The sequence below is a fragment of the Lepus europaeus genome, chromosome 23 (genome assembly GCF_033115175.1).
Source record: "Lepus europaeus isolate LE1 chromosome 23, mLepTim1.pri, whole genome shotgun sequence".
Classification (NCBI taxonomy): domain Eukaryota; kingdom Metazoa; phylum Chordata; class Mammalia; order Lagomorpha; family Leporidae; genus Lepus; species Lepus europaeus.
The window spans coordinates 15,090,103-15,114,343 of NC_084849.1; the positions used below are offsets into that span (position 1 = coordinate 15,090,103).

At 52.0% G+C, this 24,241-nt stretch overlaps 1 protein-coding gene across 1 annotated transcript in view; it reads left to right on the top strand.

Moving 5' to 3' along the window:
- The window catches only part of CCDC60 (coiled-coil domain containing 60), a 188,242-nt gene that overhangs the window by 65,274 nt on the left and 98,727 nt on the right, over positions 1–24,241 (top strand). Inside the window, exon 3 of the mRNA XM_062182846.1 lies at positions 17,739–17,818. Within this exon, the coding sequence (XP_062038830.1) occupies positions 17,739–17,818 (80 nt within the window). The remainder of the gene's footprint in view (positions 1–17,738; positions 17,819–24,241) is intronic.

Here is a 24,241-nt window from a genome sequence, read left to right on the forward strand (position 1 = left end):
ACTGCTTTTGTCATGCTCCACTCGGGAGAAGCGGGAGGTGGAGGTCTCTGAGGACCATCCTAGGGGCCGCCCCCGACAGACGAGTAGGGGGGAAGCCAACCGCAGACCCTGGATCATCAGCGAGCAAGGTGCAGGATGCCCTCCCGTCTCCGGGGGAGCTGGAACACGGCACTCACCGTCAGCAGCGGCAGCCATGTCAGCTCTGGGCAGTCAGGAGCGGATACAGGAGGACTGCGCTGTCCATCACCGGATGTGCAGCAGCACCGCCGGTATCTACCCGCGTTGTGACAGCCGGAACGAGCATCAGACACCTCGGGAAGCAGCCTGGGTGTCTACCTAAGACTCAGCGGCCATGTGGAAGAGGGGGCATTGCCCCAGCCAGTCTGCAGAAACCCCTGAATGAATGGCACCACTGTGATCCCCCCAGAGCCCTCCAGTCCTCACCCCAGCAAGTAATTCGGACCTGAAAGGGTGGGCGTTTGGCATGATGGTCAAGGTGTGGTGTGGACACGCATTCCACATAGTCCCGGCTCCACTCCCAACCCCAGCTTCCTGTTACTGCCAGCAGGTGATGGCTCTAATGTTTGGGTCCCTGCCACCCTACGTGGGAGACCCAGAATGAGTGCCCAGCTCCTGGCTTTGGCCTGGCCCAGTCCTGGCCATTGAAGACATTTGGGGAGTATGAACCAGCTGATAGGAAAATTCTGTCTGTCTGTCTATCTTTCAAACAAAAACTTTTTTAAAGGAAATATACGTGATTTTGGAAATTTTTTTATAAGCATAGAAGGCTAAAACATCACCGAGTGTCTATTTTCTTTAAATAAAACACAGAGTAAGCGCTTCTCCGTGTCTCGGTTTGCGTGCACACACAAGCCAGGTAATGGGCTGCAATTCCGCCGTCCTAACTTCTGTGATTCTCAGCTGTCGAATCTTCTCAAACACGACGAGGAGATAATGGCGAGAATTACAGAGAAGATCCCGGCCCCGCGGCGCCACTGGCGCACTGATGGGACGAGGCCTGGAAATTCGCCCTTGTTTACTTGGGGGTGGTATTTGTGCGTGTCCTTGACAATAATCTCCGGCTGAAAGCTCAGGCAGGAGGAGGCTGCTCCGTTCTCCTGCACCAGGGCTCGGCAAACCTCTGCACGTGTGTCCAGGACACGCAGTCTCGGTCCAGTGGCCTCCGAGATCGATTGATTATGCAGAGGGGAAGCAGGCACAAGCAGAACAGCCCAATGGGTACTTGCTGTTGGTAAGGGAAATTGCATGTGCACACGTGTGTGTGTGTGTGTGTGTTTGCTTCTATAAGGTCTCCCCGGAAGGATACACATGAACTTGGCAACATGTGTCATCCCCATGGAGGAAGTGAACAGTTTGAGGACGGGAGAAGTAAGGCTTTTTTGCTAATACACCCTTTGGCATGCTTACTTTTTTATGTAAATTTGTTAAAAAAAAAAAAAAACAGAGCTTGATGCTTGCCTTCAGTCCCCGGCTGGGGCCCTCGGCCCTGGGCTGATCTTGTTGAAGTGACTCCTCGTGGATTCTCAGTTTGAGGAATGTCTTCTCCAGCTTGGATCCTTGGGGGACCTTCCCTAAGCTGCTCCATGCCATCACACTCCACCTTTCAGCCGTTCCAAGCTCCTCGTGGGTCTGTTTGTCTGAAACACCTGCTGAGGAAGAGGAAAACCCACACCCCACTCCCTAACCACCCCCCACCTCCAGGCACTATGACAAGGGTCTAGCTGACACCCTCGGACCAGCTGACAGACCAACAAGAGAGGGGCGTGGCAGCTTTCTCCAACCAGTGCGTTTGGGACATGGGAGCCTGCAGAAACCCAGCCCCGAGCCCCAGGGAAATGAAAGAAGTGGATGCTTGTGGAGAAACACTGCTGCTGATTGGACAAAGAGGGGCCGACCCAGTGCACATTGGCTCAGGGTGGGGGGAACCTCGGTGGAGCCTGTTGGGATTCTCGTCCTGTGTCTCGGTGAGACATTCCTACCCCAGGGATGGGCCAGGGCACCTGTCACCTGCGGAGCTGCAGGGGGCAGGGAGTGACCCTGGGGCAGGGGCATTCTTCTTGCTATGATCTGCCTGGGGGAGAGAAGTCCCAGGTTCTAGAGCCTCCCTGGAGGCAGGGAAGGAGGGAAGAGGAGAAGTGAGAGTGGAAGAACTTCAGGGACAGCTGGTTTCTGCTTCAGGTCAAAGCGCTCACCAGGAAGAGGGGGCATGGCCAGGAACATCACGTCCTGGGAGGCCCCCACACCCTTCCCCCAACTCCGTGTGTTCAGCTCAGTCAGAACCCCAGCCAGCCACCCTTCCAGGCTGTATACGCCGCGTTGGCCGTTAGGGTTGGTTGATTTGCCTGCTCAAAGCTTGTCTGCCTCCTTCCTGGGGAAAAAGAAGGCGCCTTGTCCAGAGTCACAGCCCCAACCTTAGGAAACCTCGGGACAGCTCTTGCTCCCCAGAGGCCACTGGCTTTGAAGGGCACCCTGGGGGCAGCCCCACACCCTAGCACCACCCCCCCACCGTGGGTAGCCCACGAGGGCCCTTCCTAAGCCCCAAGCCCCAGCCCACCCCAGCCAGCTCCCCTACACCTTGATGCTTTTCTCTTTCGCTAGCGGCTGAAGCTTGGCTCTGCTTCTGCTCCTCCTGGGGAAAGATGGGTGCAAAAGCCGCTGACCAAATGGGAACTCTTTGGAGCTTCAGGGAGTTCACCTGATTGTTGCAGGGTGGAGGCCGCGTGGGGACTTAAGCCCCCAACACACCACTCTTCTTAAAAAGTTTCAGACCTCTAGGAATTGCTACATAATTGGCCTAATTTCCAAGAAGGGCAGCAGTAAGCAGCAGCAGAGGAGATCCCGCAGGCGGGGAAACGTCTGACTCTGCCCCTCGCTACCTAGGTGACTCGCGCACGTTATCCGATGCCTCAGGTCTCCCGCTCCTAAAATAGGGGAGATGATGTTTAACAGGACAGCAGCCTTTGGAATGGTCAGGGGGAGTCAGTGTGGCAATGCAGAGGAATGTGCGTGCACAAGAGTGACACTTGTGTATCCTTGATGCTTCTGCTCTCCCTCCTGGGTCCGTAGCAGACATCACTAATCAATCACAGATTATCTCTTCTGATAAGATTGGACTGTGGGGGCTCCAGGCAGCCCTGGGTACTCATGGGTAGAATGAAGCTGGCACTCAGATTGAGCCTACTTGCCATCAGTAGCCACATTTCCCCAGACATGGGAGATGCTGAGTTCGTAGGCACAACACGAGTACCATTGGCAGGGTGCACAGAACAGAGCAGAGCGGTGGTCCCACCCTAGGGTCCATTTGCTGAAGCTCCTCCCAGCCCATCACACAGATTCCTGTTGGCTGCTGATACCTGACAGTTGGACTGCTGGCCCTTCACGTCCCATCTTTCAAAAGAGCTTATGAGATTAATGTATTTTATTAATTTTTTAACGGGGTGGATAGCACATTGGCTGCAGGCACGCCGGCCAGTCCCAGGGCTGATAGGGGCTCATTGATGCTGGCAGCCAATTTCCATTTCAATCAAGCGAGAGAGGAGGGTGGCAGAAGCCAGAGATGGGAGAGAAACCAGGACTCAAAGCTATGGCATCTAGTGCCACCTACTGTTCTGTTGTGCTCCAATCATTGAGGACAAGATTATTCACTGCCCTTGAAGGGTTTATTTGGGGACATTTTCATAATCTCACTCAAGTTCTACTTTTCATGTGTAGTTTATGACTATGGTGTAGTGACAGGGACAGTTATACTTCCTTGGCAGGTCTAGACCACACGTCTCCCTGGAGTTTTCCTCCCAGCTCTTGGAGGAAGACCCGGCAGGTGCCAGGTGGGAGCTCTAACGTATAGAGGGAATGACTCTGCTGGGGTCACACATGCAGCCGGGGGTGGAGCCGGGGCCCTCTGCCCCTTGCCTCTGTCATTCGCCCACCTCTGCTCCTCCTGGCCCGCCGTAGGGCTTGCCTTGCATTTCATCAGGCCCCTCCGAGCTCGGTAGCACTGCAGCAGTGTCAGTGGGTGATATGGCTGCACCGGAGGGTTGACAGGAGAGGCGGAGAAGTCGTGTGCACCACTCCCTGTGCGGGGAATATCAGCGGAGCGGCTCTTGCAAAGCTTGTGGGTTTTGTCATAGATTTCAGTTCCCCGCCTTCGCCCAGGCCCCCAACCCCGCTCCCGAGCCCCCATCATATATCCCTGGAGCAGTTCTCTCTCCCTGCGTGCGCTTCTCCGAAGTGCTTCCTCGCGTCATCTCTCTGCTCAGTAAACCAACTGCCCTCCTGAGAACACAGGGGGATTTAACCAGCAAATGACAGAATCACATTCCCCTCCCTTGGAAGACTGCGTTTTCAGGAAGCCTTAATGGCCAAGGACTCGAATTGTAAAGACAGGGGCTCCAGGGTTCTCGCCTCGGCCCTGACAGCTGACCGGCTCTGTGACCGTGAGCAGCTTCCCCCACGTCCCCATCTCCCCTCCTGCAAGAGGCCATGGCTAATCGCCGGTCTCGTGGGGCCGTTGGAAGGAATAAATGAAGTGGACGGTGTCAGACAGCACAGTGGCCAAGCTTCAGCAAGTCGCCAACTTCAGTGACTTAAGACCCCTCGAGACGGACTCCATTCACATACGCGGAAGTGTGAGTAGGGTGTCTCTCCGGAGTTGTGCAGTGCCCAACCTGTGCATCCAAGTGTGACAGCCTGAAAGGCTTAGAGAGATCGAGGAATGTATCCCAGCAAACAATTACAGGGTCTGTCAGAGGGACAAGGAAGAGATAGCCGCAGGTGCCAAGGCCCCAAGGTCAGAGGAGTGTGGCGCATCCAAAACCCATTACAGGGACCGCTGTGGCTGAACCACCAAGATGGCGCACAGGGGCAGTGTGAGATGGAACAGAGCAGGGTGGTCTAGGCAAGGGAGACCTGGGGCTGGGTGCCCGTTTTGGAGGGGTCGCTGGCGGGAGGCTGGTGGCAGCTGTGTCTGCTGCCCAGGTGAGGGTCAGCGGGGGCGTCCGGCAGCCTGGAGGTGACACTGGCTGGGAGGGAAGAGAGATTTGCCAGCTCCTCAGGAAGCAAAGGCAACAGCGCTGGAAGAATTAGCCCGGGGCTCAGCCAGCCTTTTTCTTTCTTCACATTTTATTTTATTTTGATTGACTCTGGTCAGCCAGCTTTTTCCATAAAAGCCCAGATGGTAAACACTTGTAGTCACGGTGGGCCACGTGGTGTCTGGGCCACTGCTCACCCCTGCTGCTCTGTCAGGAAGTAGGTGGGCGTGACTGTGTTCCAATAAAACCTTAATTGACAGGGGTTGATGTTGTGGCATAGGGGTTAAGCCGCCGCCTGGGATGCCAGCATCCCATGTGGATGTCAGCTCAAGTCCTGGCTGCTCCACTTTGGATCCAGCTCCCTACTAATTTTTTTTTAATTTATTTATTTGGGGGTCTGCACCGTGGCACAGTAGATTAATCCTCTGCCTGCAGTGCTGGCATCCCATTGGGGTGCTGGTCCTAGTCCCGGCTGCTCCTCTTCCAATCCAGCTCTCTGCTATGGCCTGGGAAAGCAGTGGAGGATGGCCCAAGTGCTTGGGCCCCTGCACCCACAGGGGAGACCCTGAAGAGGCTCCTGGCTCCTGGCTTCAGATCAGCGCAGCTCCAGCCATTGCAGCCATTTGGGGAGTGAACCAATGGAAGGAAGACCTTTCTCTCTGTCTCTTCCTTTCACTGTCTGTAACTCTACCTCTCAAATAAATAAATAAAATCCTTTAAAAATAGTTATTTGTTTGAAAGGCAGAGTTACAAAGAGAGAGAGAAAGAGAGAGAAAGTGATCCTTCATCCACTGGTTCACTACCTAAGTGGCCGCAACAACTGGGTCTGGTCCAGGCCAGAGCCAGGGGCTTCCTGCAGGTCTCCCACCTGGGTGCAGGGATCCAAGCACTTGGCCCATCCTCTGCTGCTTTCCCAGCCACATTAGCAGGGAGCTGGATCAGAAGTGGAACAGCTGGGACTTGAAAAGGCGCCCATGTGAGATGCTGGCACTGCAGGTGGAGGCTTAACCCGCCGCACCACAGCCCTCTTAATGCATCTGGGAAGGCAGCAGAGGATGGCCCAACTGCTTGGGCTCCTTCCACCTACGTGGGAGACCAAGATGGAGCTCCTGGCTCCTGGCTTCAGCCTGGCCCTGCCCTGGTCATCGAGGCTCTTTGAGAGGTGCACTGTGGGTGAAAGATTGATCTCTTTCTCTCTCTCTCTCTCTCTCTCTCTCTCTCTCTCTGTGTGTGTGTGTGTGTGTGTGTGTCTGTAACTCTGCCTTTCAGATAAAAATAAACAAATCTTAAAGCCTTTAATTTACAAAAGCCAGCAGCAGGCCACGCATCAAGAATTGGGAGGGCCTGAGCCCACCATGTCACCTTGAGGGCGTGGCTTACCTTCTCCAGCCCTAGGCTTCCTTTTAGTCAACGTCAGAGCCAGCATACCTTGTAGGATTGGCGTGAGGGTGAAATACGGCACTGAGAACAACCACCTGCCTTGGGAGCAGCTGGGAAGGCTCGTGCACAGACACACACCCATGAGAAGGAGCGCCACGCGCCTGCTTATCCAGCTACACACAGGGCAGCCTCGGAGGAAAGGAATGGGGCTTTGTTACAGATGCCCCCAAACAGGGAGCACACGAAACTTATGCAGGAAACTGAATCTGCAGGGTTGGGGGATGGGGCTGCGTTAGGGGGCAGGGGGGATGGGCAGATCAACTGCATGTCACTAATGTCACAAAATAGAGGCCTGAGGTCCTCGTGGAAAGTAGAGTGAGCCAGGCACAGAAAGACAGAGCCTGCGTGTTCTCACCCATCTACAGCCGCCAAGAAGCTCGATCTACAGAGGTAGAGAGTGGGGCAGGTGTCGTGGTGCAGCTGGACAGGCCACCACCTAGGATGCCTGGTTCAAGTCCCAGCTCCTCTTTCCAAACCAGCTTCCTGCTCGCGTACAACCTGGGAGGCAGCAGTTGATGGTTTGAGTGCTCAGGCCCCTGCCACCCATGTGGGTGACCGGATGCAGTTCCTGGCTCCTGGCTCCTGGCTCCTGGCTCCTGGCTTTGGCCCGGCCTGGCACTGGCTGTTGCAAGCATTTGGGGAGTGAACTAGTAAATGGAAGATCTGTGTGTGTGTATGTGTGTGTGTGTGTCACACTGTCAAATACATGAAAATGAATAAATAAGCATTTTTAAAAGTAGAGAGCAGAGTGGTGGCTACCGGGCTGGGAAGGGTGGAGGGGAGTGGGGAGAGGCCTGGCGGAGGGACCAGTGTCAGCAGTCACTCGCCGTGTGCCTCAGGGATCTGGGGTGTTCTCATCACAAGGAAATGTTGGCTGTCGGAGGTGACAGGCGAATTACACTGATTTGATGATTACCTGTGTATCAAACATCCCATGCTTCCCCATAAATATAAGTATTTATATGTCAATTAAAACTAAGATCTGATAAAGAAAAAAAACGCTTCCCCCAATCCAGGGTTGGGCCGGGACTTAAACTGTAGTGCTTTCGAAGAGATGGCCCCCATCCGAGTTTCCTCTGTGGGTCCCAGGCCCCCGGCGTGACCTTGCTCCCCACAGGGCATCGGAGGTTGTCTGGGGACCCTGTGCTTCTGGGGGTGCCAGGGAGGGGAGCTGCTGTCCAGTAAACAGTCAGTGCTGAGCAAAGACAAGAGAGCCCTCCTACAACACGCAGAGACACGGCCCCTAGGGTCAGTGGTCAGACCAGCCTCGTCTGTTAGCCGAAGCAGGAGCTGAATCATCTGGGCTCCTCGGACTGCATCCGCAAGGTTCCTCTTCCTCCTCCTCTTTCTCCTCCATCATCCTCTCCTTCCTCCTCCTCCTCCATTGTTGGCTCCGGGCTGCCAGGCTTTCAACCCCTCTTCCTCAAGGCCTCGCATTCCTGCTAGGGCGTCCATCGCTGCTTCCTAATGGGATACAACCAGGGCCTGCCCCCAGTTGTCCACCAATGCCCAGCCCTGGGGTGATTAGAGCAGGTGCTTAGTGGCCCCCCTACCCCACCCAATAATGGGAATGGCTGGGGTGTGGACTTAATCGGATCCTCAAGAAGAGGAAGGAACTCATCTAGCCAGGGCTCAACACTGAGTCAAGACAGCACTTCAAACACAGGAGGGGGGGCGTTCGGCACAGCAGTTAGAGACGCTGGTTAGGACCCCTGCATCCAGTGTGCAGTGCACGGGTTCAGTACCCAGCTCTGACTCCTGACTACAGCTTTTTTTTTTTTTTTTACCCTTTTTGTTACTATAAGGTGAACAGGTTTCATGTATTTCACATACGTAGGTTTAAGAGCATAGTGATACTTCCCCCCCACCCTCCCTCACACCCCCGTCCCACCCTCCTCTTCCTTCCTTCTTATTTTTTCTTTTAATTCTCACATGACATACTTTCAGTTTATTTTTTTTTAAGATTTATTTATTTATTTGAAAGTCAGAGTTTCACAGAGAGAGAAGGAGAGGCAGAGAGAGAGAGAGAGAGGTCTTCCATCCACTGGTTTACTCCCCAATTGGCTGCAATGGCTATAGCTGTGCTGTTCCAAAGCCAGGAGCCAGGAGCTTCTTCCGGGTCTCCCATGCAGGTGCAGGAGCCCTAGCACATGGGCCTGGATTGGAAGTGGAACAGCCGGGACACGAGCCAGCGCCCATATGGGATGCTAGCCGGCTCCTCAGTTTATTTGATAACCACAAGCTTTACCCTTCATCAAATAAAGAATTCAAGAAGTAGTAAGTAGAAGAACCACAGTTCCTGAAGAGCATAGACAAAGGTTATAAACAATGAACTCTCAGGATGTCAATTTCCCCCATATACAGTGCATGTTTTCGTGCTCTGTATAATCATAATTACCACAAATCAGGGAAAACTTATGCTATCTGTCTTTTGAGGACTGGCTTCTTTTGCTAAGTATAATGGTTTCCAGTTGCATTCATTCTGTTGTACAAGACAGGATTTCATTCTTTTTCATGGATGAGTAGTATTCCGTAGTGTATATGCCACAGTCCCTTTATCCACAGTCTGCAGTGGATGGACACCTAGGTTGATTCTATATCTTAGCTATTGTGACTCCAGCTTTATGCTAATGCAAACCCTGGGAGGCAGCAGGTGATGGCTCCTGGCATCACTTGGGAGACCTGGATTAATTCCCACCTCCGGCCTTTGGCCTGGCCCAGTCCTCCTAGCTGTTGCAGGCTTGGAAGTAAACCAGAAGATAGGGCATATTCATTCTTCCTCTTTCATTCTCCCTCTCTCATTCTCTCCCTCTCCCTCTCCCTCCCTCCTTCCCTCTCCCCCCTCTCTCCCTCTCCTCCCCTCCCTCCTCTCTTCCTCTCTCCCTCTCTCCCCCCTCTCTCCCTCTCTCCCCCCTCTTTCCCTCTCTCCCCCATCCCTCCCTCTCCCTTCCTGTCTTCCTCTCAAATCAATAAAAACAGGTAAGTTTAAAAAAAAAAAAAAACCTACAGGACAGGTGGTGACTTGTGTGCTCTGACGGGCCCCCATTTCTCCAGCTTCAGAGACTTGAGCCCAGCACCCACCTCCATCCAGGCGCCCACCCTCCCTCACGTGGAGCACCTCTTCCGTGAGACCCTCCTGCTCTACTGACACGTGACCCAAGAGAATTAATTACAGCAAAGCAAAACTTGAAACTAGGCTGTCATTTCATCTCTTCCCCCCTCAGCATTTCATTGTAAAACATTCCCAACCTCCAGAAAGATTGTAAGAATGGCAATGGGAAATCCTACGCCCTTAACCTAAATTTACTCTGTTATCTTTTGGCCATGTTTAGCTTTAACATTTTGCCTGGATATTTTACATGAGGGGCTTTCAAAGCTTCCTGCAAATATGGAATTTTATTTTAAGAACTGAGCTTTTTTTTAAAAAAAAAATTCACTTGTTTATTTGAGATGTAGAGTTACAGAGAGAGGGAAAGACAGAAAAACAGGTCCTCCATTCACTGGTTCACTCCCCAAATGGCCACAAAGGCTGGAGCTAGGCAAATCCAAAGCCAGGAGCCAGGAGCTTCTTCTGGGTCTCCCATGCGAGTGCAGGGGCCCAAGCACATGGGCCATCTTCTGCTCTCCCAGGCCATTAGCAGAGAGCTGGATCAGAAGCGGAGCAACTGGGACTCGAACCAGCGCCCATATGGCAGAGGCTTAACCTACTATGCCACAGCACTGGCCCCATAAATATAGAATTAAAAGGAGGGTCTATTTTGGCTTAAAAAGAATTTGGGGGACTGGCATTGTGGTGTAGCAGATAAAGCTGCTGCCTCCTGTAATGCCAGCTTCCCCTATGGTCACCGGTTCAAGTCTCAGCTGCTCTACTTCTGATCCAGCTCCCTGCTAATGGGCTGGAAAAACAGTGGAAGATGGCCCAAGTTCTTGGACCCTTGCACCCACGTGGGAGACCCAGATGAAGTTCTTGGCTCCCAGCTTCAGCTTGGCTCAGCTCTGGTTGTTGCAGCCATTTTAAAAGTGAACCAGCAGATGGAAGATCTCTCTTTCTCCATCTTTCTCTCTCTCGCTGTTAACTTTTTCAAATAAATAAATATTTTAAAATTTTTTGAAGTCCACACATAGTTTTTTTTTATATATTGATAAGCATTTTCTACATATTATAAAACAAATTGTGCCAAAAAATCTTTTTTATACCAGAATAAACTCGAGTTTTGAGTTCCGTTTTCCAGACTTTTTGACACGCCTGTCGCGTGTGCGCATGTGTGACGCACACGGGCGTGCGCAGGCTTATTTGTGATATTGTTCAGCCGAGGCCTTTGGCCATCAGTTGCAGGCACCTCACATCTAAGCACTTCAGGGTACGACCTAATAGTGTGCTCCTTGATAGCACAACACAGCTAATGCAGAAACTCCGCGGCCATCCAACACCGCTATCCAATAACACACTAATTTCCCCACTTGTTCCAGCAATGCCCTCTATAGCTCTTTCCAAAGCACAGGATCACTCCCGGCATTTGGTTGTCAGGTCCCCTCGGTTTCTTAAAGAAACAGGCCCTCTGTCTTCTTCCTCCTTTGTGACACTTTGGAAGCCAAAGAGCTGCCGCCCTTGGTTCTCCCTCCAGAAGGGATCTTACTGTTGAGCCACAAGGAGTGCAGGCAGCCGGGAGCCTCCCCGATCCACAGTGGCGTTCATGCCAAGGCCAGGGTCTTCCCTGGCAGTCCCCAGCCCGCCAGCATGGCTGTTTCCACCCACACTCGCAGTCCTGCACCGGACAGTCTTTTCTCCAGAGCTCGCTCTTGCCCTGGCTGGACATCGGCAGTGCACAGCCCAGGCAGCAAGGATGGAAACATGCAGGTCAAGATCCCCAGGACGGCTTCTATGCAACCAGGCAGGAAGGCGTCCTGGGCGAGGAAACCAAGGACGTGCACCTTGGAGCCAGGGTTAAACCTGGCTTTCCTTTTCTCCTGATGCTCTTAGCCATTGTTTTTTTTTTTTAAGATTTACTTATTATTTGAAAGGCAGAGTTACAGAGAGAGAGAGAGAGAGAGAGAGAGAGAGAGAGGTCTTCCATCCACTGGTTCACTCCCCAAATGGCCACAACGGCCGGAGCTGCGCCAATCTGGAGCCAGGAGCCAGGAGCAAGGAGCCTCTTCCAGGTCTCCCATGCTGCTGCAGGGGCCCAAGGACTTGGACCATCTTCTACTACTTTCCCAGGCCATGGCAGAGAGCTGGATTGGAAGTGGAACAGCCGGGACTCGAAGTGGCGCCCATATGGGATGCGGGCACCTCAGGTGGAGGCTTAACCTACTACTGGCGCCGAAAAACGTGTTTTAAATAATGATTTAGAGAGAGAGAGAACGATTGATCTCAGTTCTGTATATGCATGTGAGCCAGGGAAGACTCAGGGAGTCTCCTGCTTAGAATCCAGATAGAAATAAGAAATACCCATCCAAAGTCACCACCTGGGAGGGTTCCCGGCGAATTTAAGGTGAGAATCAGGTTTACAGTTCAAACGCAAAAGAATTTGCATAGGCTGCAGCCATGACCCTTTGTGCTTTGACCTCATTTCCATTTCCTGCTCCCAACAGGGGGGCTGATCCTTACAAACTACATTTCCCAGGAGCCTTTGCCAGCTGCCTACAGAGCAGGTCCCACCCATGGGAGGCACTGGGAGGCAACTTCCTCCTTTATCCGGCTTCTGAGTAGGGGGTACCTCCAGCTCAAGCTGTCTCCTCCAGGAGTCCAGGCCACGCTAGGTAGACCCAGAGGAAGCTCCCGGCTCTGGATTGGCCCCTCTGTGGCCATGGCAGCCATTCAGGAAGTGAATCAGCAGATGGAAGACCTATCTCTGTGTCTCTGCCTCTCTCCGTCTTTAACTCAGCCTCTCAAATAAATAAATCTTAAAAAAAGGGGGGGTGGCGCCATGGCTCACTTGATTAATCCTCCGCCTGCAGCACTAGCATCCCATATGGGCGTCAGTTCTAGTCCCAGTTGCTCCTCTTCCAGTCCAGCTCTCTGCTGTGGCCTGGGAGGGCAGTGGAGGATGGCCCAAGTGCTTGGGCCCTGCACCCACATGGGAGACCAGGAGGAAGCACCTGGCTTCTGGCTTCAGATCGGTGCAGCACTGGCCGTAGTGGCCATTTGGGGAGTGAGCTGATGGAAGGAAGACCTTTCTCTCTGTCTCTCACTGTCTATAACTCTACCTGTCAAATAAATTTTTAAAAAAGAAAAGAGAGGCAGATACAGAGAGCTCTCATCCTCTGTTTCATTCCCCAAATGATTGCAATGGCTGGAGCTGGGCAGATCCAAAGCCAGGAGCCAGGAGCTTCTTCCGGGTTTCCCACATGGATGAAGGGGCACAAGGACTTGGGCCATCTTCTAATGCTTTCCCAGGCCATAGCAGAGAGCTGGATTGAAAGTGGAGCAGCCAGGACTTGAACCAGCGCCCATATGGGATGCTGGCACCACAGACAGTGGTTTTTACCTGCTGTACCACAGTGCTGGCCCCCACATACATATTTTGAAAGCTTGTCAAAACTATGGCTAAGTTGCCCATAGAAGGTTATAGAGAGTGATTTTTGGATGCATCGTAAACATTTAATTCTGATAACATCAACAGAAGTTTCTAAATATCCTGACACCAGAACTCTCCCACCCAATGCTGGTTATTAATGCTCGCTCCTTAGGATTGTAATTAAACAATGGTCACAACAAAAGTGGTTTCCTGGGGGCCGCTGAGAGGCCGGCCTGGCTGTGGGGCTTGTGGGCTACGTCGTGTCCTGCGGAAGTCTTGAGTCAGGTTGAGAACACAGCTTGGCGTGGGTGCTGCACGGTGTTCGGCTCGAACCCAGTGGGCACCACCTCATTCTTAGGCAGAATGTGAACCTCTGGTGCTCAGACAGCTGTCCTTAGGTGACACTAGAAAAACAGTGCTTCGAAGCTGGACATTGTCATACTTATCTCCTGAGAAAGGTGAACCTTAAGGTGGTTAAGAGGGTGGGTGGATACCACCGCTGTCAAATCCAGAGAGATTGCAGTTATGTGTTTTCAAATTAGCCCAGTGGGGAAATGTGAGTGTGCTTATTTTTCCTTTGTTCATAAATACACCTAGTTCACAATATTGTCCAAGAAAGTTACTTTGATCTTGCAAGAGAGGTATGGAAGGAACTCAAAAAAGAGGGCTTAGAAAAAGAGACGTGGGGAGGGCGTTTGGCTCAGCAGTTAACACAGCTGTAGTCCATATGGGAGGGCCTGGGTTCGAGTCCCAGCTTCACTTCTGATCCAGCTTCCTGCTCATGCACGCCCCGAGAGGCAGCAAGGAAATGACTCAAGGACCCGGGTCCCTGTCGCCCATGTGGGAAACCTACATGCAGTTCCAAGCTCCTGGCTTCAGTCTTGCCCAGCCCTGGCCACTTTGGGCATTTGGGGAATGAACCCATAGATGGACAATCTCTTTCTGTCTATTTGTATGTGTGTGTGTGACCTTTTAAATAAATTAAAAAATAAAGAAATAAAAACTATAGAGAAAAGGAGAGACACCCAGTCTTAATTTCCAGTATTTGGTCAATCTCATTGTTTCCACTGCAAAATGCACCAGGATGGAGGTCCTCTGGTCTTGACCTCTCGAGAGATGTGGAGGGAGGGAGAGAGGAACTAGCTAAAGTAATTCCTGATCTTGTGTTTGCCTGGATGCTCCCGAAGGAGGAACACGTTTCAGACAGAAGTCTTGCGCTTCCAGGTAACAGGAAATCCAATTCAAGGTGGTTTAAGTAATAAAGGAAATGTTCACGAAAATGCCAAGTTCCAGCGAGGCTCGATTAGGTACATAAGGTGCCATGGGGCTAATTCCTCCTCTCTTCCTTCCCCACACATCTTTGTACCGCAAGGCCAGCTCCCCTTGTGGGCACACAATGATTGCCTACAACTCCCAAGGGATGCCTGCTTCCTGTTCACAGTCAGTGGCAAAAGAAAGGACCCCTGCCTGTGCTTCCCCGGAGCCCCCTAGAACTCACCTGCAGGCTTCTCTTTGGCCCACACTGGGTCACACGACCACCCCTAAACCCGGCACTGTGGTGGGGGATGGGCGACTTTCTTTGGCGTCAGTCATTCAGGATCACCCAGTGCTGCTGGCACCACGAGCCCCTCCCCCAGGTGTGAGGGCTGACTAAGGGACAGACACAGAGCCTAACCAGGGAGCTGGTGTCAGGAGAGCGAGAGGGTAGGGCTGCTGGCTGTGTAAGAGACGAGACTGTCCACGACTCCTGAAGCCTGGACACGCCCCCTGAGAGGTCAGTCCCTCCAGCGGCCCCACCTGTGCCTCAGATGAAGCCCGAGGACTTTGCCATCAGCCCTCAGCACCCTGATACACTGAGATGAGCAAGAAACAGGACCTGGCACTCGTCACCAGGAACAGCTGGACAGCAAGTCGATGGGTCGTTCCATTGCTTCGCATCACGTTGGGCTTCTTCACGGCCACCCCACACTCTTCTTTGTGTCCCACAACCTGGCTTGAGTGAGCAGAGAAGCAGTGATACATCCTCTGGGGACTTGCCAGGGGCTCTTCCCTCTTATTCTGAGCTTCCCTGCAAGGGAGCACACACGGGGTGACCCAGGACGACGATGGTGGACAGGCAGGCAGGCCAGGTCCTTCCTTCCCCTGCACTTCCTCCTGCACTCCCCACCTCCAGCCATACCTCCCACCCACCCTTCCCATCCATACCGCCTGTCCACACCTCTAGCCACACCTCCCATCCACACTTCCCACCCACACCTCCCATCCACACCTCCAGCCACACCTCCTGTCCACACCTCCCATCCACACCACTCTCCCCCTGCCTCGGCAAAGCTCTCCCAGAACTGTCTACCAGTCAGCCTTTGGCAAATATCACTTGACCATTTATTTTCTAGTCTTTTCTCTGTTTATTGTGCAACTATGATTTGTTGCAAAGTCATCAGAAGCACACCTCCACTAAGAAAAGGAAAGGAAACCTTAGGGGTGGGCATTTGGCACAGCAGTTAACACGCCACGAGGGATGCCCACAACTCACATCAGGGTGCCTGGGTTCAAGTCCATTCCACTGCCAATTCCAGCTTCCTACTAACGCATGCCCAAGCACTTGGGGTCCTGACATCTGGGTGGGAAAGCCAAATGGAGTTGCTGGCTCCTGGCTTCAGCCTGCTCCAGTCCTGGCTGCTGCAGGCATGTGGGAAGTGAATCAGCACATGGGAGAGCTGTCAGTCTCTGTCGCTACATCTCAAAGAAAATTTAATTAAAAAGTAAGTAAATAGGTAAATAAAACCTGCCACAATCCCATTGCTTGAAAGAATCACTGCATTTGGGAGCCATGTTCTTCCTTATCTCTGATATGTGTACATCCACAAAGATCGTTTTCCTTTTTTCTTTTTTAAACATTTATTTATTTATTTGAAAGGCAGAGTTACGGAGAGGCAGAGAGAGAGAGAGAGAGGCCACAATGACTGGAGCTGAGCTGATCCGAAGCCAGGAGCCAGGAGATTCTTCTAGGTCTCCCACTTGGGTGCAGGGACCCAAGGACTTGGGCCATCTTCTGCTGCTTTTCCAGGCCATAGCAGGGAGCTGGATCAGAAGTGGAGCAGCCGGGACTCGATCTGATGTCCACATGGGATGTCGGCACTGCAGGCGGCGGCTTTACCCCCTATGCCACAGCGCAGGCCCCAGATCATTTTTCAAGAAATGAAAATAGTCATGCTAGAAATATGACTTTGTTGCATGTCTCCTCACTGCAATTTCTTTGCCTGTCAATAAATACAAGTATATCAGGATGTTGCTGTTACACTTAAATGCTACACAGTATCCTGTGGCTGAGGCGCACCACGGTTGTTTACTGGGAGATGGATAGGTGCTTCCCAAGAGCGTGTACCACAAGCAGAATTTCGGTGACCAGTTCTGTGGATGAGTCTCAGTGCCCACTCAGGGACATCTCCTGAGGATGCGTGGAGCACATGTTAATGAACTTGACCGCTTTTAAATCACTTGGTAGGCTGTGATGGACGGCTCTTCCACAAAGCCAGCACGGTGCATTCTTCCTCCGGCGTTACCTGACAGTGACGATTTCCCTGTAATTTCTTAGTATTTCTTTTTATTAAAAAAAAAAAAAAAAACAACTCAGTAATGTGCAGCAGTTAATTTCAAGACAGGATAATTCAATAAATATTCTGGTTGTTGTGTCTACAAAATGGGGTCTGAGAAAAGTGGCTTTTTATATTAAAACATGACTTATTTATTTAGCTATCTTTTTAAATATTTGTTTATTTACTTGAAAGAGTTACACAGAGAGAGAAGGAGAGGCAGAGAGAAAGGAGAGAGAGAGGTCTTCCATCCGCTGGCTCACTCCCCAATGGGCTGCAATGGCCAGAGCTGCGCCGATCCAAATCCAGGAGCCAGGAGCTTCTTCTGGGTCTCCCACTCAGGTGCAGGGGCCCAAGGACTTGGGCCATCCTCTACTGCTTTCCCAGGCCACAGCAGAGAGCTGGATCGGAAGTGGAACAGCCGGGACTTGAACTGGCGCGCATATGGGATGCCGACACTGCAGACGGTGGCTTTTCCCGCTATGCCACAGCGCCGGCCCCTTTAGCTATCTTTTTTATGTTGACCTGGTATCAACCTCTGAGTAATGAAGTTAAGTATCACGTGGTTCCTCTCTGTCCAGGCAGGGCAGATAAATAGAGGAAAAGGAACGAAAAACCCTTGAACAATTACATGAATAACTCACTCATAAAAATCGACGTGGGCAGAGGAAAACACAGAAAGTACACTTGCATCTTGATTCAGCTCTTCAAGTGCCAAGGCCACCACCACCAATAATTATTTTTAATGTTTAATTCTTTGCTTTCCTTTGAGTGTAACGCTAATAATAGTCCCTTCCATTCATTATCAAATACTCGCTTGTGAGTCAGGAGTTCAGCAATTAACTTAATCCTCCAGGCAGGATAGGAATTGTCCTCCCCCCACTCTACTAAAGCCACCCAGGTTGTGGGAGTGGTCCACAGTCAACACCAGTGGTCACTGCAGAACCAGGACAGGGGCACCTCTTTCCAGAGCCCTCGCTGTGTCTGCTGTGCCCCACAGGGCCCCTCCTGGGGCAGAGGTGGACTCTAAGCCTCCCAGGATCCCTCACGTGCACTCAGGGTGTGACCTGCTGTGGGCTGGCTCTGTTGGGACAGTTGTGTGATCGTCCCTTTTCCTCTCACTCTCTTCTGCCCTCCAGGTCCCAGACAAGCCCATGAGGAGCATCAGGTACATAGACAAGGAAATAAAGAACCTCAAGAAAGACCTCATGCGAAGCCGGTGAGTGAGCCCGTCGGGGAGTGGCCCACAGACCCCAGGACAGGGGCGAGCGGGATGCGGGATGGTGACAGCAAGTCCTCACCAAGGCCTGCTGCTCCCCCACCCTGCACTTTAAGCTGGAGTCCGTGGGAGGGCAGCCCCCTGAGGAGCAGAGGCCAGGACCGCTTTGTAGGCTGAGGCTTCAGGCGTCCTTGGGCCGTCCCCCACATCCTTGCTGCTCCGCCCTGTCTCCTGCCCTGGAATTCCCGCTGCTCTCCTGCCTGGACCTGAATTCCAACTCAAGAACATTCCAGACTGCTCTGGAAAATCTTCTCTTTTCACCTCTGGCCCACAGTGGCGATGGCAGAGAGACAGACTCACTGTGAAATACTTGACACAGCCACCTGCCAACTGGTGACACTGGAAGGGTCATTCATCCCCCCCGGGCATCTGTGTCCCCATCTGAAAATGAGAATAACCCTCTGCTGCCTGCAGAGTGCCCTGCACTTGACCCTGAACGCAGGACCCATCTCACTCCCCGTCCCCCAGCTCCCTACATGACTTGAGCCAGCTCAGGTCCAGGTCACATTTGATTTGTCTCTGGACGGTGGGATGGGCTTAGCTTCCCTCATCCCCTTTGCTCCTTTCTGGGACCTGGCGTAGTCCAAGGTGGGATCATAAAAGGGGGAGGGGGAGAGAGAGAAAACTAAAGATGCTTTTAGCACAAAACACTCGAGAGGCACGCTGAGAGTGTGATGTCGGCAGCGGGTGGGAGGGGACTTGTGTGTCTCTTAGATATCTCCTGCTCTGAGCCAGACCACAGCAAGATCCTCTGTCCCCTCGCCTGCATCATCTCCCCTCCCCCAGGGCCCCCAGCCTGCCCACCCCACCCAGCCTCAGTGGCACAATTTGACAGAACCGAATGGGGGTGTGAAGCCCAGGAGCACCCAAAGAAGCAGGGGCAGGGGAGGGGAGCAGGAACACACTTAAGGGACTCAGGGAATGGTTACGAGAGGGTCCCAGAGGGGTGACCGTGCCAGCTCTCAGAGGCCCTGTGCAGTGGAAAGCCCATGTGAGCCATGGATACAGTTTTAAGTTTGTGCATAGCCACACTAGAAAGAGTGAAAAGAAAGGGGAATAATACTGGTGAGAGAATTCCTTTAATCCACTATATCCAACATGTCACCATTCAACCTATCCATTAGTCAATTAAAAAAAAAAAAGTAGTAATGAGATGTTTTGCATTGTTTGTCATGTGTGATGAAACGTGATGTGACAGGATCAGAAGTCCAGAGTGTGTTTCATACTTGGATCACAGATCCACTTGGACCACCCACCTCCCAGGTGTCACGTAGTTGTGAGGCACAGAAGGAGCAGACACATACATTCCTGTGTTGAAGCCCTGGCACCCAGTGTGGGTCTGTTTGGACATGGGACCATTGAAGACATAAATAAGGTTAGGTGAGACAATAGGATGGGGCCCTAATGATATCCTTATAAAAACTGATATCCTTATAAAAAGAGGCAGAGACGCTAGGGGTGTGTGGTTAAGGACAGCAAGAAGGCAGCTGCCTGCAAGTCAGGACAAGTGGCCTTGGGAGAAACCCAACCCTGCCGGCACCTTGGTCTTGGACTTTGCAGTCTCCAGAGCAGTGAGAAAATACTTATCTGTTATTTAAGCTGTCCAGTCCATGTTCATCTCTATCAGCCCCACTAACTAGCAGCCATCAGTGTTGGGCTCATCCCACAGTCACTGCTCAAGGGTCTCAGAGTCTCACAAAGCCAAGTTCAAGAATGGCCTTTGAACTTGGGTCTCCAGGTCTAGGGCTGGGGTCCATAAGGCCCCTCTGCTGGTTGTAGACGTGTTGTTGGCCTCTACCCTGTTTGGACCCAAGCGTGAAGGGCTCTCTGAAGCTGACGCCTTGAGAACCAGGCTGCCCCGGGGAGTTGTCTGAGCAGGGGCAGCATTCACCGCAGGGAGCAGAGAAAAGAAGTTCTCACGGCTGAAGAGGAGCCTCCCATCAGGGATCCACACTCCATTGCACCGCGTGCCTGGAGAATGCCCCGTGCTTCACCAGGAGTGGTACATCAGGGGAGCTGGGCCAGCAGTGTCCATCCGGGGCACCAATCGGCCCAGCGCAGGATGATGCCAACGCAGAGCTCCAGCTGCTGTGACACCCAGGGACCTCTAGAGCCTGAGGAATAAGGGTTACATTATAACCCATGTCCTGCGGACCGGTCTGTATAAATCCCAGATGGCGGCCAGCCTGTACCCAGAGCCCATCACTAAATCTTCACGAAGTTCTCAAACCAACGGTTAAACACAGCCATTGTTAAAAACTCAATTACAGTGATAAACTTACAATTAAATGAACACATAAGTGTCAAATACTTGAAACGCAGCCCTTCCCAATTCTCTCTAAACCTAAATGACAAGCACAGGAAGTTCCAGAGATGATCGCTCAGGCAGAGACGGGGTGGTGGAGCACAATGCCCATGTTCAAGGACATCGAGGCAGTCGTAACCTTGTCTCCTTTTTAAAATATTTTTATTCTCTTGTTTGTTCATTATGATTTTAGTTTTTAAGAGATACAATGTGCTTTGTAGAACATAATGATACTCCCTTCCTCCCTGCCCCTCTCTCATCCCCACCTTCCTTCATCATTCCTTCTTTTTCCTTTTTGTTTCTGAAATAACATATTTTAAATTTGCACTATAGCAAGCAGAACTTTTTAAAGGCAACATGAGGGGGATTACGTAAGTTATTTTGCAACAATAGTCTTCGGCTGCAAGGGTCAATAGCGAAGTGGCACCAGTCCAGCAGTTGCTGGGCAGGCATCTTTTTTTTAAAAAAAAATTTATTTATTTTATTTGAAAGGCAGAGTTACAGAGAAAAAGAGAGAGGGAGAGAGGTCTTCCATCTGCTGGTTCACTCCCCAAATGGCCGCAATGGCCAGAGCTGGATTGATCCAAAGCCAGGAGCTTCTTCCGGGTCTTCCACGTGGGTGCAGGGGCCCATGGACTTGGGCCATCTTCCACTGCTTTCCCAGGCCATAGTAGAGAGCTGGATGGGAAGTGGAGCAGCTCCAACCAGCCCATGTGGGATAGCGGCCCTGCAGGCTGCGGCTTTATGCGCTACAACACAGTGTGGACAGGCATCTTTTTAGAAGTATTTTTGAATGAGGGTGTGGAGCCTTTGTGCAAGGTTGTGCTTCCGGCTGAGTCCTTGTGATCATTCTTGTGGTCAGGCACATGTGCCTCCGGCTTTATGTATGTATTATTTATTTATTTATTTATTTATTTTGGTTACTGTTAGAGTTTGGCAAAAGTGACTCTTGGACTCCGACAGCTTCCCCGTCGTCTCACGCGTTTGCTGTTCTCTGTGCTCTCAAGGTGTTGCTGGTCACGGTTACAGCATGGTGGGAATCCGGTATCAAGAGAGCTACAGGCGATCTCTTTCCAGCTCTGGGATCCCTGGTAGCTCAGAAACCCAACCCCAGGGGGAACGCCTGCTTCCTGGGAACCAGTGAGCACTGCAGAGCATGGCTCCCTCCCACCCGGAGCTGGTTTAGCCATCTACCTGCACGCCACTACTGCCCCAGGCATGACGAGGGCTGCACCTCCCCCAACCCAGCGGAACAGGCGTTAAAAGCAAGACCATGGCTCTTGTGCCACCCTTCGGTTGGCAGATGGAGTCTCTCCCTCCTGCCAGACACGTTTGTCACAACTCCAAACAAGCTGAAATGTCACATCCTCATCACACAGACATCACAGGTCCAGCAGCTCGGCTTGAAGGAGATCGTGGGAAAGGCCAGACAGGAAGACTGGCACCTGCCACGAGACCTTCCATCTGGACATGGCCTGTCCCCCACCCTGCCCCGGGCCCCAGGGACATTTAAGGAATCAGCAGTTCCCCTTCAAAAGGAGATGTCCCACCTTTGGGGGGGGCGGGGCGGGGGGGCAGCTGCCTCTCCAGGAGGAGCAAACCCCACCCCCACGCCCATAGCCCCTTCTCCCAGTATTAAATGGGGCAAATTCTTAGCAAAAGAAAATGCTGTCTTTTCCATTGTTTCTCAGATCCATTTCACCACCACCACCACCACCCCCGCCCCATTAGAATCTCCCCCACGTTGAGCCAAACCCCTTGGCTGTCTCTGGATTTTTATTTAATACTTCAGCCGTCTTATAATTCAATTGCACCATCCCTGGTTTCATGGCCGATTGAACATGATGCTAAAGAGAATAAAACTCTAACTGCTTCCCTCCCCGCCTGTCCCACCAGATGTTCTGTGACACTAGGCAGTGCGCGGCGTGCTCAGCTGCTGAACTTTCTGGGAGAAGTTAACCATTGGGTCCTCTGCATGTGTCCAGTTCTTGGTTAACTCTTTAAGATTTATTAATTTATTTATTTTTTATTTTTTATTTTTGACAGGCAGAGTGGACAGTGGGAGAGAGACAGAGAGAAAGGTCTTCCTTTTGCGGTTGGTTCACCCTCCAATGGCTGCTGCGGTAGGCGCGCTGCAGCCAGCGCACTGCGCTGATCTGATGGCAGGAGCCAGGTGCTTATCCTGGTCTCCCATGGGGTGCAGGGCCCAAGGACTTGGGCCATCCTCCACCGCACTCCCGGGCCACAGCAGAGAGCTGGCCTAGAAGAGGGGCAACTTGGACAGGATCGGTGCCCCGACCGGGACTAGAACCCGGTGTGCCGGCGCCGCAAGGCGGAGGATTAGCCTAGTGAGCCGCGGCGCCGGCCCAAGATTTATTAATTTATTTAAAAGGCAGAGAGACAGAGAGGGAGAGACAGAGATGGGGTGGAGGGAGGAGGAAGAGGAGGAGAGATTTTCAGTCTGTTGGCTGCAATAGCCAGGGCTGGGCCAGGCTGAAGCCACAGCCTGGAACTCTATCCAGGTCTCCCACATGGGTAGCAGGGTCCCAAGCACTTGGGCCATCTTCCATGGTTTCAAAGGTGTGTTAGCAGGGAGCTGGATCAGAAGCAAAGCAACCAGGACTCAAACCAGTGCTCATGTGGGATGCCTGCCAGCGTCACAGGGGGTAGCTTGACCTGCCGTGCCACAATGCCAGCCCCTCTGGGAGCCAATGACTATTTTTCTTCCAAAACTGCCAGCATTTTTTTTATTACAAATGTTCTAAGAAAAATAATTCTCTCTGAAACTAAAGCAACCAAAATGCTGAACCTAGAGCTGTGATTTACCTGTGGCAAAGTATAGGTGGGTTCAGGCAGCTTACAAATAAATGGTGACAACTTATTCCACCCGCCCCCACCTCCCCCAGCCAAGGTTCTCGGGAGCAGGCATGTAGCTGTCAAGGTGCCCCCGTCACCCATGGGAGGGCCTGGGTTCCACTGCAGCTCTGGCTCCTGATGGAGCAGACCCTGGGAGGCAGCAGTGATGGTTCAAGTAAGGGCTTCCCGCCGCCCACGTGGGAGACCTGGATTGAGTCCCTGGCTTCAGTGAACCAATGATAGGAAGCTTTCTTGTGCAGTTGCTCGCTCTCGCTCTCTCTCTCTCTCTCTCTCTTTCTCTCTCTCTCTCTCTCTCTCTCTCTCTCTCTGCCAAATAAGTAAATAAACCATTGACACAAAGATGTAGAAGAGGAGAGAGATGGAGGATTTCAGAGAAATGACAATGGCTTGGATCAGGAAAATAGCAGTGAATTGAGAGAAGTGGATGGATTCAGGGTCGCTCTGGAGGCAAAGCCGCAGGACCAGATAACGGATTAGATGTGGGAGCCGAGGGGGAAGCAGCATCCGTGTGCTCCAGTGACCTGTTTCCAACTCTGCCCCCCTTACCAGGGTGTCAGAGCCCTCACAGCGTGGACTGTGCCATGTCCACTACCATGGGACTGGACAGGTGCTTGTTTGTGGGATGAGTGAATTCTCTTGTCGTTTCTAGAACTTACAAGGTAAAAACAAGAGGAGGTCTCAGCAGGAGAAGCCAGAGAGACGTTGCATCTGTAAATCCATGGGATAAATCGGAAGATGGGAAAATTGGCCCATTGCTTGGGGACTTCGGGAATGCCTGCTGACCTTTCTCCTCCCACTGTCACTCATGCAGGAGTGCCCGCCCCAGCTTGCTGTTGGGGACTGGCCTGGAGCTGGGAGGAGGAGCTATGAATGCCACCCTGCAGCCAAGCCAACTTGTCCTGTGAGTCCCCAGGGTCTAGCTCACTACCTGTCATGGAGTGGATATGCAATAAATATTTGCTGAAATTTTTATTTGCATAACATTTTAAAATCTTCCCCGAGGCAGGCAGAAAAGGTCCTATTGATTTATCTCTCCAATGAGACAAGAGACTCAGAGAAGTTAAGAGATTCACTTAAAGTCATTATATCAAACAGATAATGCTTCCTGACAACCACCCCGAAAACTCGGTGACTGCAAATAACAAGCACTTGGAAAAAATGTATTTGAGAGACAGAGCAAC